We start from the raw sequence: 12,171 nt of genomic DNA on the forward strand, positions 1-12,171 counted from the left end.
CCCCACCACAGTCTGGATGTGTCTGCTCCTTCCTGATCGGCGCACAACTCAATACTCTATAAATAGTAGAAGTTTTAAAATAGACAATACAAATAAACAATTAAGAATATTAAATGTGCTGGTTACTATTTCATAATCTAAAAATGGAAATGCTACCCTGGAGTCTACCCCTTTATCAATCCCTTTGTAAATGTCTCAAAACGAGCACCTGTGGCCCCGTCTTCACCGTTGCCCGTAATTTTAAAGTGCATCAGTAATTGTGTCCAGCTGTCCCAATGTTAATCAAGCACTTAAGGGGTTCAAAGTCCATTACACCATCCCCCTATGAAAGAAGAAACACGTCCTCGGGTTCAAGAGCTGGAAAGCAATCCAAAAATCCATGCAGGAAAGATGTGTTTACAATATCAAAGTCACTGCACCACCTCCTCCCAGTACATTGTATTTCAAAAGTTGGATCCACAAACATAATCCCATTGCCAACCAGGAGGACGACACAACCGTTAGTTGTCCCCACGGCTGGAGTATTTCCTGTTCCCCCATATTCCCAGGAGAGGAAAAGGGAGATTAATTTAGTTCAGGTACCAGATCGACAACTGATGGAACGACTCCCCCTGGCATTCTGCTGGGGGTCCAATTCAAAGTCCATTACAATACTATATATTATGTATTCATTATATCCTATATTATATATTATATTGAATATTGAATATTATATATACACATAAATATTACATATATTATATTATATTATAGTACTATTTATGTAAGGGTCTCACATAACATATGTATGGATCACTTGGTGTCTTCATCCATGGACGCTCTGAACCCTAAGCGCTTCGATGCCCACCGGGCTCAACTGCTGAAATAACAAAGAAATAACATGTAATGAACACTGGAAATTGACTCTGTCTTCCTGGCCACATGATGAGCACCAATGGAGCACAATGAAAGAACAATCGCCAGAGATATTAACATATTTTGGGATACCCTGAAGGACAATACTACTTCAAGAAGCAGTAGTTTCTTCAAAATATCTACTGGGACCATGGAATGAGAACTCTGCCTCTAAAAGATCAAACGTATAACAAGGAAATAAAGCCTCAGAAGTGGTAGAAACTGCTGTGTTTACAGAATCTGATCAAGAGGGCTTACTTTGTGATTAACATGTCCAAAATGTATTTTTATATCTAACGCAATTTTATGGAATTAATGTAACATGATCATGTTTCATTAAAGAGGGCAACTGTTGGGGTAGAATTGCCCCCTATGTGTTGTATATACCCACTGTATAATACTACCTCACTTTTTTGTCTGTATAATGCTGAATGTCTCTATGATACTGCTTTATTAGCACGCCTCGGGACAAGGGGGAGCCGAAATTTGTAACCTCTGCAGAAATAACACACTCACGCAAATCTGTGTTTCTGTGTAAGTTTAGAACTTGAACCCACAGCTTTCCAATCGACTCTATTCTGGAAATGTCAAACCACAACTCACTATATTTTGAGGAACAACTCAGAGCTGACTACAAGATACATGCTGCTTTTCTGAACAACCAGCAATAAGATCGAGTCTCACCTCATCTACTGCTAGGAAAACCGTGCAGATATGTCAACAGAAACTCTCGTGTTTCGTCCCTGTGTTAGGAATCTTGATAACAGACACATGCCATGTCTGCCTAGCAACTAGATCTGTAATATGTCCTGCTCCGGAACTCTTGGCAACCAGACTTCTGACATGTATAAAAGTGTGTACTGTTGCAAAAATGAACTGAAGCGAAAAGAAGTTCGTGAAGTTCGTGTCCGTGAGTTTCCTTCCCGAGCTCATATCCTGCGGAGGATCCACATTCCTGCACTGATGGCACTGGGTTAGCCTAGTCCAGGGAGCTCGAAGGGTTCACTTCTCCATGAAGTGTTTGTATCTTAACACCCAGGATATTCTGTGGTATGACCCTTCCATGGCAACTGTGCTATAAATCGGCAACCTGGTGCAAAATTTGCATAGTGAATATTACATAACAATTATGACAACTGTGTCATTATAAAACTGCCTTTGGGAACTCCTTAGTCATTGCTGAACTGTTCTTAGTCTATCTGTGAACTGCAAAGAAAATGGAGCGATTTCACAAATCCTTGTACGTACCATTCAGAGGAATTAGATTTTCTTATTAATCTGTTTGTCTTTTAGTGTCATTCGATATTATAAATGTCAATTGATCAAATGTGAAAGTGGAAGTCAGGGTGTTTTTTATGTAGCTGGATTGAAAAATTAATCTTAAAGGATGCTGTTAAGATGCTGTTTTCTCTTTAGCTGGTACTACAATATTATTTTAAGATTGTGTGTGTGTATATGTATGTGTTTATATACAGCATATATATATGTGTGTGTGTGTGCATGTGTCTGTGTCTGTGTTTATATGACTATTATATTAAATATGGAACTCCTCATTGTCTGGATAGATAGGATGTTATACAAAGTATGTAATATTATAAATGTTGTAATATATTAGCCTATACCTTGTTTTTGTATGATATAATATACAATTTTTGGATGCTATTTTGTAATCAGTGGAAATTATCTCAAAGGCTGAATTTAATATGGCATGCATCAGTTATTGGCACTTTTGTTACTGTACTGTTTGTGCCCATGAGAAATAAACACATGAATAAATACTTAATTTCATGTCATATTGATCAAGTTGCAAAAAATTGCTGTAGACTTTCACAGGAGGGGAAAAAATAAGCCTTTCCCCCATCTGTCTTGCAGGGAGATATTCCTCAGAAAAGTGAAGAGATATGGAACTGTTATGTGGGATGTTTATTCTAAACCCACTCCGTCAAACCTAAAGGAGGTCCTTGTCCTTTTTTTTATTTGCCTGTGTTTTGCATTGACAGCTGGGGGGCTACTTTACTCATGGATGATTTTTAAATTACATTACGAAGAACTCCCATCTAGAATTGTAGCTGGCTGTGTGTGCTTCAGTATCGTTCTGCTTATCTTCCTGGTCCATCCGGTTCGATGCATGTTCACTATCATGATACCCACCCTGGGCACCAAGCAAGGCCTGAAGATTATCATTTCGGCTGCTCTGGTGTTTTCGATCACTAGATGTGCCGCACATGTGGCCTTAAATATGGACATGATTGCTGACATAGTCAAATGTTCCACTCTGCAACCCATTGAAAAAATTCTGAATTCAACGACCCTAGTGAATTCTGCCCTTGATAACATTGTCAATGTTCTCAATAGAGTCCCAGCCATCATAAAGAAGGAGAAGCACTTAAACTTGGCCCAGAACTTAGATGTCTCCCAGCTGACACGTACCTTGGTGGAGCTTTCCACCAATGTCAGAAGAGACTTCTCTGTGATGGAAAACTTTCTGTGGAAAGTTTCAAGTGTCGTGGACAAGATCATTGGTGCGATTTTCATTCTCTATCTGGTTGGAGGTTCAGCTTGGTATTTAGCGAGCTACCTCACAGACCTGAAATTTGACAATATTTATATCTCTCAGAGCCTGTTGGAGCTAGCTAAGGCACGAGGTCAAACTGATATCCCATCATATGATAAAATAAAGTTGGTGAGAACAACTGGCTGGAAAATGACTCGGCAGGAGATGAAGAGAACCTTGTGGGGTATCATGATGCTAGTGCCTTATGTATTGATATCTGTGATGTTAATAGGAATGGACTATTTCATTTACTTCGTCTTGGAAGAAACTTTGAGCTGGACAGCAGGCATTCAAGAATCAATCTTCAGCTTTGAAACTGACCTTGAAGTAAGTGTTTATTATTTAATTTATTTTATTGATAACATTTTTATTTTATCTGCAAAATATCTTGGCACAATGTAAGGACACATACTGTGTGCAAAGGATTGCTTAGTATGGCTAATACAAGTTCTTTTGAAATTTAGTTCTAAAATGTTTTGAAAGATTTATGCCAGCCACTATAAAATCAGGCTTCTGGGTGTTCCTTTTATTATTTTATTTTAAACAAATAGAGACCTTGTCTGTATCGCTTTAAATTTGCATCTGCACAGTAGTATTAATAATCTCAAAGTATAGTGCTTTTACTAAAGGTTATTTCCATGTTATTAGCAAAAGATCAGTTGTTCTAATATACAAATGCTTTCTAAATGATTAATTCAGTATAAATAGCTTCATTAATATACATTTATAAATTGCAGTTTTAATTGTAGCCTGGAGCAAAGGTAGTAGCTTTGGATGAAGTCAAATACATTTCTGCAACTAACTGACACACCTCCATTTCATTTGCAGTTGAAGTATCACATTGATATAGTGGATGCATTACAGCCTGTGGCCGATGTTTTTGGTGCTAAGATAAACATCCAAACATACAAGGACAAAAAAGAGTACAGAATCTCTCATATGGATACCTTCTGTGTGGAGAAATCCATTTTGCACAGTTACACTGTAGGTAATTGCCCCATAGACCATTGCATTGTAGATTGTGGATCTGTAGGCTGTCGCACTGCAGACAATTACACTGAAGTTTTGTACCCTGTATCAGTAACAGTGGGGTTCCTGTATCTCATTGCCTTCATCATGGTACTGGGGCAGGTGTATGCCAGACGACTTTGCCGCAAAATCGCGGCTTCCTTTTTCAGGAAGCAAGAGGAGGAGCGTGTTGCCTACCTGTTTGAGGAGATTGTGGTGAGAAATTACCAGAAATAAGAAGTCAGCCTGTGAGTTCTCCAGTGTAGTGTAGGCGAACTGTGAAAATGTTATCACAGAATGTTTAGCAATTTTTGCCTTTTCTATTTTGTGAACGTTGTTGCTTATAATTTGGTTGATGTGCATTTTGGCCTAGTATCCCACTTAAGCATCCACATTGTGTCCTGCTGCAATCCAGTGGGTAAAACATGCAATAGTACACAAAATGAAGAGAATACTAAGGTGATAGAGGGATGTACATGGGTGAATTTGTACAATGTGATGTATAGTGTGTGACCTCACACACCAGTAATGCACTGGATTTAACTAGATTTATTCCTCAATCTTGAAGTGCTGCTTTTCTTTTTTTTTAACTTAAAAATGCATAATATTGTGCCTGCCATAGAAAATGATTGTATTATTAAAGAGCTTATATGCAATGAACTTGGATATTTGTTTAAATATCCTCTCTGAGACCCATTTCCTTTTGTCTGTGAAGAACTGCATTTCATTCCCAGGGTTCAACCCTGATACCTAGAAGATCAGGGTCTGATAAGCACCAGTTTTCACCAGCAATTTGGGCTCGATACATCATACAAGCCCCATTTATCCATATATGGGTCTTCCTTAGCAGTTATCAGGTAGAAACTGAGTGTCCACTCATCACGGGACAGACATGTAGGCCTGTTATCTTTCTCTCCTGTCTGGTCTATCTATGTAAAAGTGCTTATACTTTGTAACTTCTCTAAGACTGTTCTTGAGATTGGCTCTTGGACATCTTCCGTGCAGCCACTCGTAATAAATTAATTTTGATTCATGTGTCTCTCTCTCTCTCTGTTTGTAATGCATATATTTACATTTACTGTATATTCAGAATATATGGTGAGGTTGAATTTCTACCTGGTTCATTTAGAATCTGGACTAATTAGGACTATGAATGGCTAGCAACCTCTCCCTCAGCCTCTGAAGATATCTTCATTCAGGTCATGGTGTTAAGGCTGTGAAAATAGTATATATACATTTTGTGTAGAGAAACATTTATCAGTTTCTGTATTTGATGAGCACCTCATTATTTTGTATATATGTATTTTTTGCTTTCATTAGCAATCTGAAGTTATCACTATATACAAGCTTTTTTTTCTCTCTTCTTTCTGTAGCAATGTATGTTGAAATAAGCAAAAAAAAAAACATTTCCCGTTTCACTGAACATGTTCTTAGCTTAATGTTTTTCACTATCAATCTCACAAGTTTTGGGATTTGAAACAAACAAACAAACAGAACAACTTCCACAGGTGAGATCTTCCAAAACAATTCTAGGCACCAAATGAGTAATACCACCGAGCTACTGGCTATGTTGCCGTTGTTCCTGGGACAACAAAAAATGTTCCAGGATTAACAACTCCTTAACCAATCAAAATTTAAGATTACTAAAGCCTTGCAGTTGTGATGTCACATCAGAGACTCCTCCTCATTTTTAAAAATGAAGCAGCAGTTTTGCAAAAGATGCTGCAGCCCTGCAAAAGGTGGTAAAGTAATTTAATTTTTTTTTTTTAATCTGAAATGTTCATCTGAAATTAAGCAACACATTAAAGGTTTATTGTGCAAAGTTTGACATTACAACTCAAGCTATTCAACAAAGCTGTCTTATAAACTAAATAAATCCCATAATACTGCAATTTCTCTATGGTAAAATACTGAATATACTCAACATTTGAAAGAAAAATATAAGTGCAATAGAAAGTGCAAACATACAGTGCAGTTCAAGGCATAAAACATTACAAATTCAAATTTACACAAATGTATACAATATATGAGGTCTTACATCCTGTATTGTAAGAGCTGAGAGCTCAAAATAATGATACAAGTACAAGAAACACAAGTAGGCAAGTAGTATGATAAAACGTTGTAAAGTACTATCCTACAGGAGAGTAAAGGACTAAAATACGTACTAAAATAAAGTACTGTCTGAAAAGATGTGTCTTGAGTAAGCGCCGGAAGGAGGTCAGAGACTCTACTGTTTTGACTTCAGTGGGAAGGTCGTTCCACCACTTAGGGGCCAGGGATGAGAAGGAACGGCTCTGAAGGAAGGGGAGTGAAGAGGAGGCAGAGTTAGTCTTCTGCCAATCTAGAGTCTGGTGGGAGGCAAAGGCGGAGATGAAGTCGGCCTTGTTGGAAGCTGAGTGGCAGTTCCACAGGCCTCCAGAGAGGGGAATAGATGGGAGGGAGGAGGAGGGGAGAGGCAGGGAGATGAGGTTAGAGGGGTTAGGGAAGCAATGGCATGCAGGTAAACGTGGCCTTTGTAAACGTGGCCCTTCAGAAGAGGGGCACTGAGGCTGCTGGCGCTGGCTGTTGGCACAGAGGACAGGAGGGCAGATAAATACTCCACCTGTAGCTAATTAGAACAGTACACACCTGTGTTGCGATGAATGACACAAGGCTGTCGGGATGGCACAATTCCTCCCAGGCGGACTGCTAATAGTACAATTTATAGCTGCTTTGAATCTGAATACAGATAAGGACCATGCCAGACACATGCACAGATCAATATCTTGCAACAATACTAAATAATAACAGCCTAAAATGTAACCATGTTTTGTGTGCTTGTCACACAATAATTAATGTGTGAATGTTATAAATAAGCTTGTAGGGAAGTCATATATATAGTGTGTGTGTGTGTGTGTTTCACCCAGGCTACAACGATAGTCAGAGGATCTAAATACTGTGCATTTGTTCAGGATAATTTATATTGAGTAGTTTCCTATACATGCAAACATGTTATTAGACTGCATTACAGTGTACACTGATGGTAGTTTGTTTCGAGTTATTTAATTTGATTTTATTGCAATGTCAAACTTTAAAAAATGAAAAATAAAATTAAGTTGTTTTAAGCAGTCTGCACACCCAGACTTTTGGTAGATATAGATATACACACAATCTAATGTCATGCTTTTTTTCTCATTTATTTTAGCTGAATTAAGTTTGCTGCAGTATGTGTCAAGACCCCACACAATGCCTTACGGGGTCATTAATCGAGAGCCGAGTCTCATACTGTCATGGTCTCAAGGACCGCAGAGCATGGGAAAAGGGGACCCAGGTGCAGAACTTGTGGAGGGTGCAATTCGGGGCTAGGCAAGGACGTGGTCGAGGTCACAAGCAATGGTCATCAAGGAATGAGGAGACAAGGCTTGGAATCGTAGGAGAACTGACGAGACTTCACCCCAAGTGAGGGCAGTGAGGGGTTTAAGAAGAGGAGCAGGAACTGGGAAGACAGGTGCAGGGCCAATGGAAGCAGAGGTATGGAACAAACGTGCACATGGTTGAGAAAAATGTTAATGGAAAGATAGATAGAAGAAAGCAGTGAGGGGAGAGAAAAGGCAGGGAAACAGTGGCCTCTAGAGGTGATAGAGGGTACATACTGGGAACCATGACACATACTGGGTTCACTGGTTCAAATGATCTGTGACCGCTATGTCCAGTGACCACACCCCAAAAAAACAACCATTTAGTTCTGCTTTTCCCTCTTGACAGTTTGTTCTTGGTAGTGAGTCCGAACCAAACAGGTGCCCTGGTTAGAACCAATAGCCCAGTAAACACAATGGAAGGAAACTGGCAATTATCAAACTTTTACAGACACGTCCAGAATATGGGTCCAAGTCTCCGCTCCCGAGTCCACAGGCTTCTGTAGCATCTCATTGCCAAGGTTACAGCGCTCTTATCAGCATTTTCTGTTTTCTGTGTGAAACGGTACATCCTGCAATTTGCCGGCATTCAAAGCCAGTGTGAATGGGGGTGCAACAGGAGAAAAGCAGGCAAATGTTGCCTGCATTTTGCTGACATTTCAGTGTGAAAGGGGCTAATGTCTTGGATACTGATTTTCTCTTCTCCACCGAACCTGGCGCCACCGCAACAATGGCAGGTGGTGACAAGGAGCTGCAGGTAAATATATCAACTGTGAATACACACTACACTCCCACAGTTTGTAATAATGCTTTCTATTGACAATGTATTTTTTTCTAATTTCAGGACTTTGGCAGTCTTCGGCTGGCTGTTGAGACCCAACCTGGTATCAAAGGACAACTCCTGGGTTTATCCCAGTAGACGGCTTTTATACCCCTTGTAGAGCAGAGACAAGTGAAGTCAGTCGAGGGGGGCAGCAACGTTGACCAATCCACAGGCAGGGCTCGTTATAGATGGGGCAATTTTTCAGGAATGAAAACAGATACGCATGAAATCCAAATTTCATCACAACAAAGAACAATGCAATTAGTGAAACCCCACACCCAATAAAACCAAATCCCCACCATAACGAAGCTTCTAAGCATCCCCCCAAACACCATCCAGTCCATTCCAACACAGCAATATGCAGACATTGTACAATCTCTCCAAGCATAGCAAGCTGAAGATAATGCTTCCACAATCCAAAATATTATATTCTCAGATACACTATCAATGTGAATGAGTGATCTAAAAGTACAGAAAGAATAATTGACCATACTAAAACATCGCTAGTGATTGAAATCAGCAAACTGAAAAAGTAAAGTGACATTGTTTCTATGCCTGGGCATACCATAGACCACACTTTTATAGTGCAATACTGTTGTTGAAGATGCACTTATCTTGAAAAGGCAGATATTGCCTATAGAAAGATTACAGTCATTTGAACTTTTTTCAAATTACAAATGTGCTATTCTGCTATATTTGTTTAAACATTAAAAAAGTCCATTGACCTGAAGTAGAAATATCAAATCCATAATCCAAACTACAAGAAACTATCTGAGCAAACTTGCACATCTCTTTTTAAATTGTGATGATTTCCTTTCTGCAGTGTGTTACTGATGCTACACTGCTGCCCTGTGGTCATCTCTGTAAATTGCAGGCCTTGGTATTATTAAGGTGACTGGAGACACAGACAGGCAGTGATGTTGATATTTAGCCACCAGAGGGAGACAAGTCTCACAGCCAGTTCCTCTGCATGTCATTACTCAATTTCTTAACAGACACCCTTATCTGTTGTAATTTACAATTGTTTCAATATATTACATTTTCACATTTACACAGCTGAGCATTTACTGGAGCAATCTAGGTAAAACCCAAGCACCTGGGTTTGAGCCCATGACCCTCCACTCCACACTACTCCACAATGCTGCCCATGCAGAGCAGAGTCATTGGCTGATACCTACTCGAGCAGAGTAGACAGGCTGTCAGTGTATCATTCATTCAGTCGGTACAGTGAGCAGCAGCACTTGGATAATCACTGACAGATATAACAGTGTAGTAGTAGTTTTGATGGTAACCTAAATGTAATAATTTTTATATGTGAAGAATTCTACAATTTCACCTCAGCTATAAGTAATGGGACAAAGAAGGACCTGCTCTGAGATGGACAAGGAGCTGTAGGATGGATGCCAAGAGATAGGATTGGACAGAGGTTGAGACCAGGAGCTGTGCTGGAGACGAGGGAAACGAGGCAGCCTGGGGAGGCCTTCGCCCAGTAATGAGGGACACAGGCTGATGAGGGTGACTTATGAGGAATGTTCACAGGACACAGTGTTGTTGTGTGAAAAGTTTAATGTTATTTACATTTTATGTTAATGTTGTTTTACCATAGCAAGACAATTACAAATTGTCTACACAATAAAACGTTTTTTATATTAAAAACATACACAAACACACCCCAGGCCTTCAGCTGAACTCTATATGTATCATCAGACCAAATGTACAATGTACTTGCCAGGTATTCTGCACATTGCATTTCACCGTCCATTACATATACGATCCAATCATCCATCAATCCATTATAAATTGGGCTACCGCCAGTGGAGAGCCGGACGAGTCGGGGACACCGGACATTGCAACCCCTACCAAGGAAAGGTGAGGGACCTGGGGCTCTCTTCCTAGACCGCCAGTGCCGATCCCCGACCCGGCAGGCGGACTTCGATTGCTGCCTGGATGGTGGGCCCTGAGAGGGGCTGTGTACCGGAGATGGCGAGGCAGCGGCTCCCCTTTCATTAATATGCGGAAATCTGCGCAAGGGCTGCTGGGAAGAGGCTTAAAGACTGTAGAAATTTAATTACATGTTAATTGTTGTGAGCCAATTATGTTCTTTATTCCCCTTTTCTGCATGTCTGTTTTTTATTTGTGTTCAGTTATACTGGCGGCATAACTGCAAGGTTGTGGGTTCATATCCTGGGAGGGGCAATGCTGTTGTACCCTTGAGCAAGGCACTTCACATAGGTTACTCCAGTGAAATACCCAGCTGTATAAATGGGTACAAATGTAAGTACTGGCAACAAATTGTGTGCAATACATATTTGTGCACTCAATTTGCCCTGTCATGCACCAGACAAGATCATGCCTGAAAAACTATTTCAAACATGGCAGACAACCAATAATAAATACATAGCCAATTGACAAGTACATGCAGGCTGCAGGAGATCAGGTGGGTGTGGTGCATCAGGTGCAGATTAACTATTGCAAGTAATCAGGACTATCAAACTATGTGCATCAAACATCATATACACCAGAAGACACAAGTGACACTAATAATAGAAACAATAATAATACAATAAGTGATAAGAAACCTATTGTGACAGTAAGGAGGCTATATATTTAATACTGCTTTAGATATGCACAAATACACATTATCATGTCATGGAAATTAAATGAATGCTAGGTGTCCATGCAACTCTATGTACCACTTGAATTCTTAGGGTTAGATCAGTGGTTCTCAACCCTGGTCCTGGAGTACCACCTACCCTGCTGCTTTTTGTTCAAAGGAGCTCTCAATTAGTTAATTGAAGTATCAATTTCCTGAATCAAGTATAAAATTGAATAAGTAACTTATTATCTTATTAAGGAACCAACATTTTACCTGTTACACAATTTAAAGTGTCAAATGTAAGCAAATGATTACTTCAATGAAGGGTTCAATTAAGTAATGGAGAGCTAAATTTGAACAAAACCCAGCAAGGTAGGGGGTTCTCCAGGACCAGGGTTGAGAACCACTGGGCTAGACAGATGCACTGGACACTGTGGTGGCACTATGGAGGAAGCATGAGACAGCATTTGCCCCCACCCCAACACACACACACACGCACATGCACACACACATTAGTTTGTTTTGCTCCCCACTTACTCCCCACCATCCATGGAAAAACATGCACACACTGGCATGGTGCAGAAGGGTTTTAACAGGTTTATAATAAATGTATGAAGTGGTAAACACACAGCTCATAGTATTGTTCCCCTGTGCTGAATAATAAGACCAACATGACTCTACTGAGAATAGTTTCATTATATGGACCCAGGGCTGAGAGTGGATTGTCTCAGACATAAATGGAAAGGATCAAGTTTAACCCCCTAGCCTGCATAAACACATATGGCCTAGTATTTTCTGGGAGGGCACCATTGTGAGTTTGGCCAAGCCTTTACCCTACTAGTTCTCAATCCTGGTCCTGGGGACCCCATGCCCTGCTGTTTTTTGTTCTAGCTGAACTCTC

General features: G+C 40.0%; 1 protein-coding gene across 1 annotated transcript; it reads left to right on the forward strand.

The window, feature by feature from the left end:
- Positions 1 to 2,782: 2,782 nt before the first annotated feature.
- Positions 2,783 to 5,489, forward strand: LOC136764108 (osteoclast stimulatory transmembrane protein). The gene is made up of 2 exons (XM_066717929.1): positions 2,783 to 3,775; positions 4,277 to 5,489. Exons 1-2 carry the CDS (start codon positions 2,807 to 2,809, stop codon positions 4,691 to 4,693), a joined length of 1,386 nt encoding a protein of 461 aa, XP_066574026.1. The 5' UTR covers positions 2,783 to 2,806; the 3' UTR covers positions 4,694 to 5,489.
- Positions 5,490 to 12,171: the final 6,682 nt, after the last annotated feature.

This window comes from Amia ocellicauda, chromosome 12 (genome assembly GCF_036373705.1).
Source record: "Amia ocellicauda isolate fAmiCal2 chromosome 12, fAmiCal2.hap1, whole genome shotgun sequence".
NCBI classification, from domain to species: domain Eukaryota; kingdom Metazoa; phylum Chordata; class Actinopteri; order Amiiformes; family Amiidae; genus Amia; species Amia ocellicauda.

Coding starts and splice junctions, on each gene's coding strand:
- LOC136764108 (XM_066717929.1), top strand. CDS start 2,807: ATGTGGGATGTTTATTCTAAACCCACTCCGTCAAACCTAAAGGAGGTC. Junction 3,776..4,276: donor GCTTTGAAACTGACCTTGAA/GTAAGTGTTTAT, acceptor TTTCATTTGCAG/TTGAAGTATCACATTGATAT.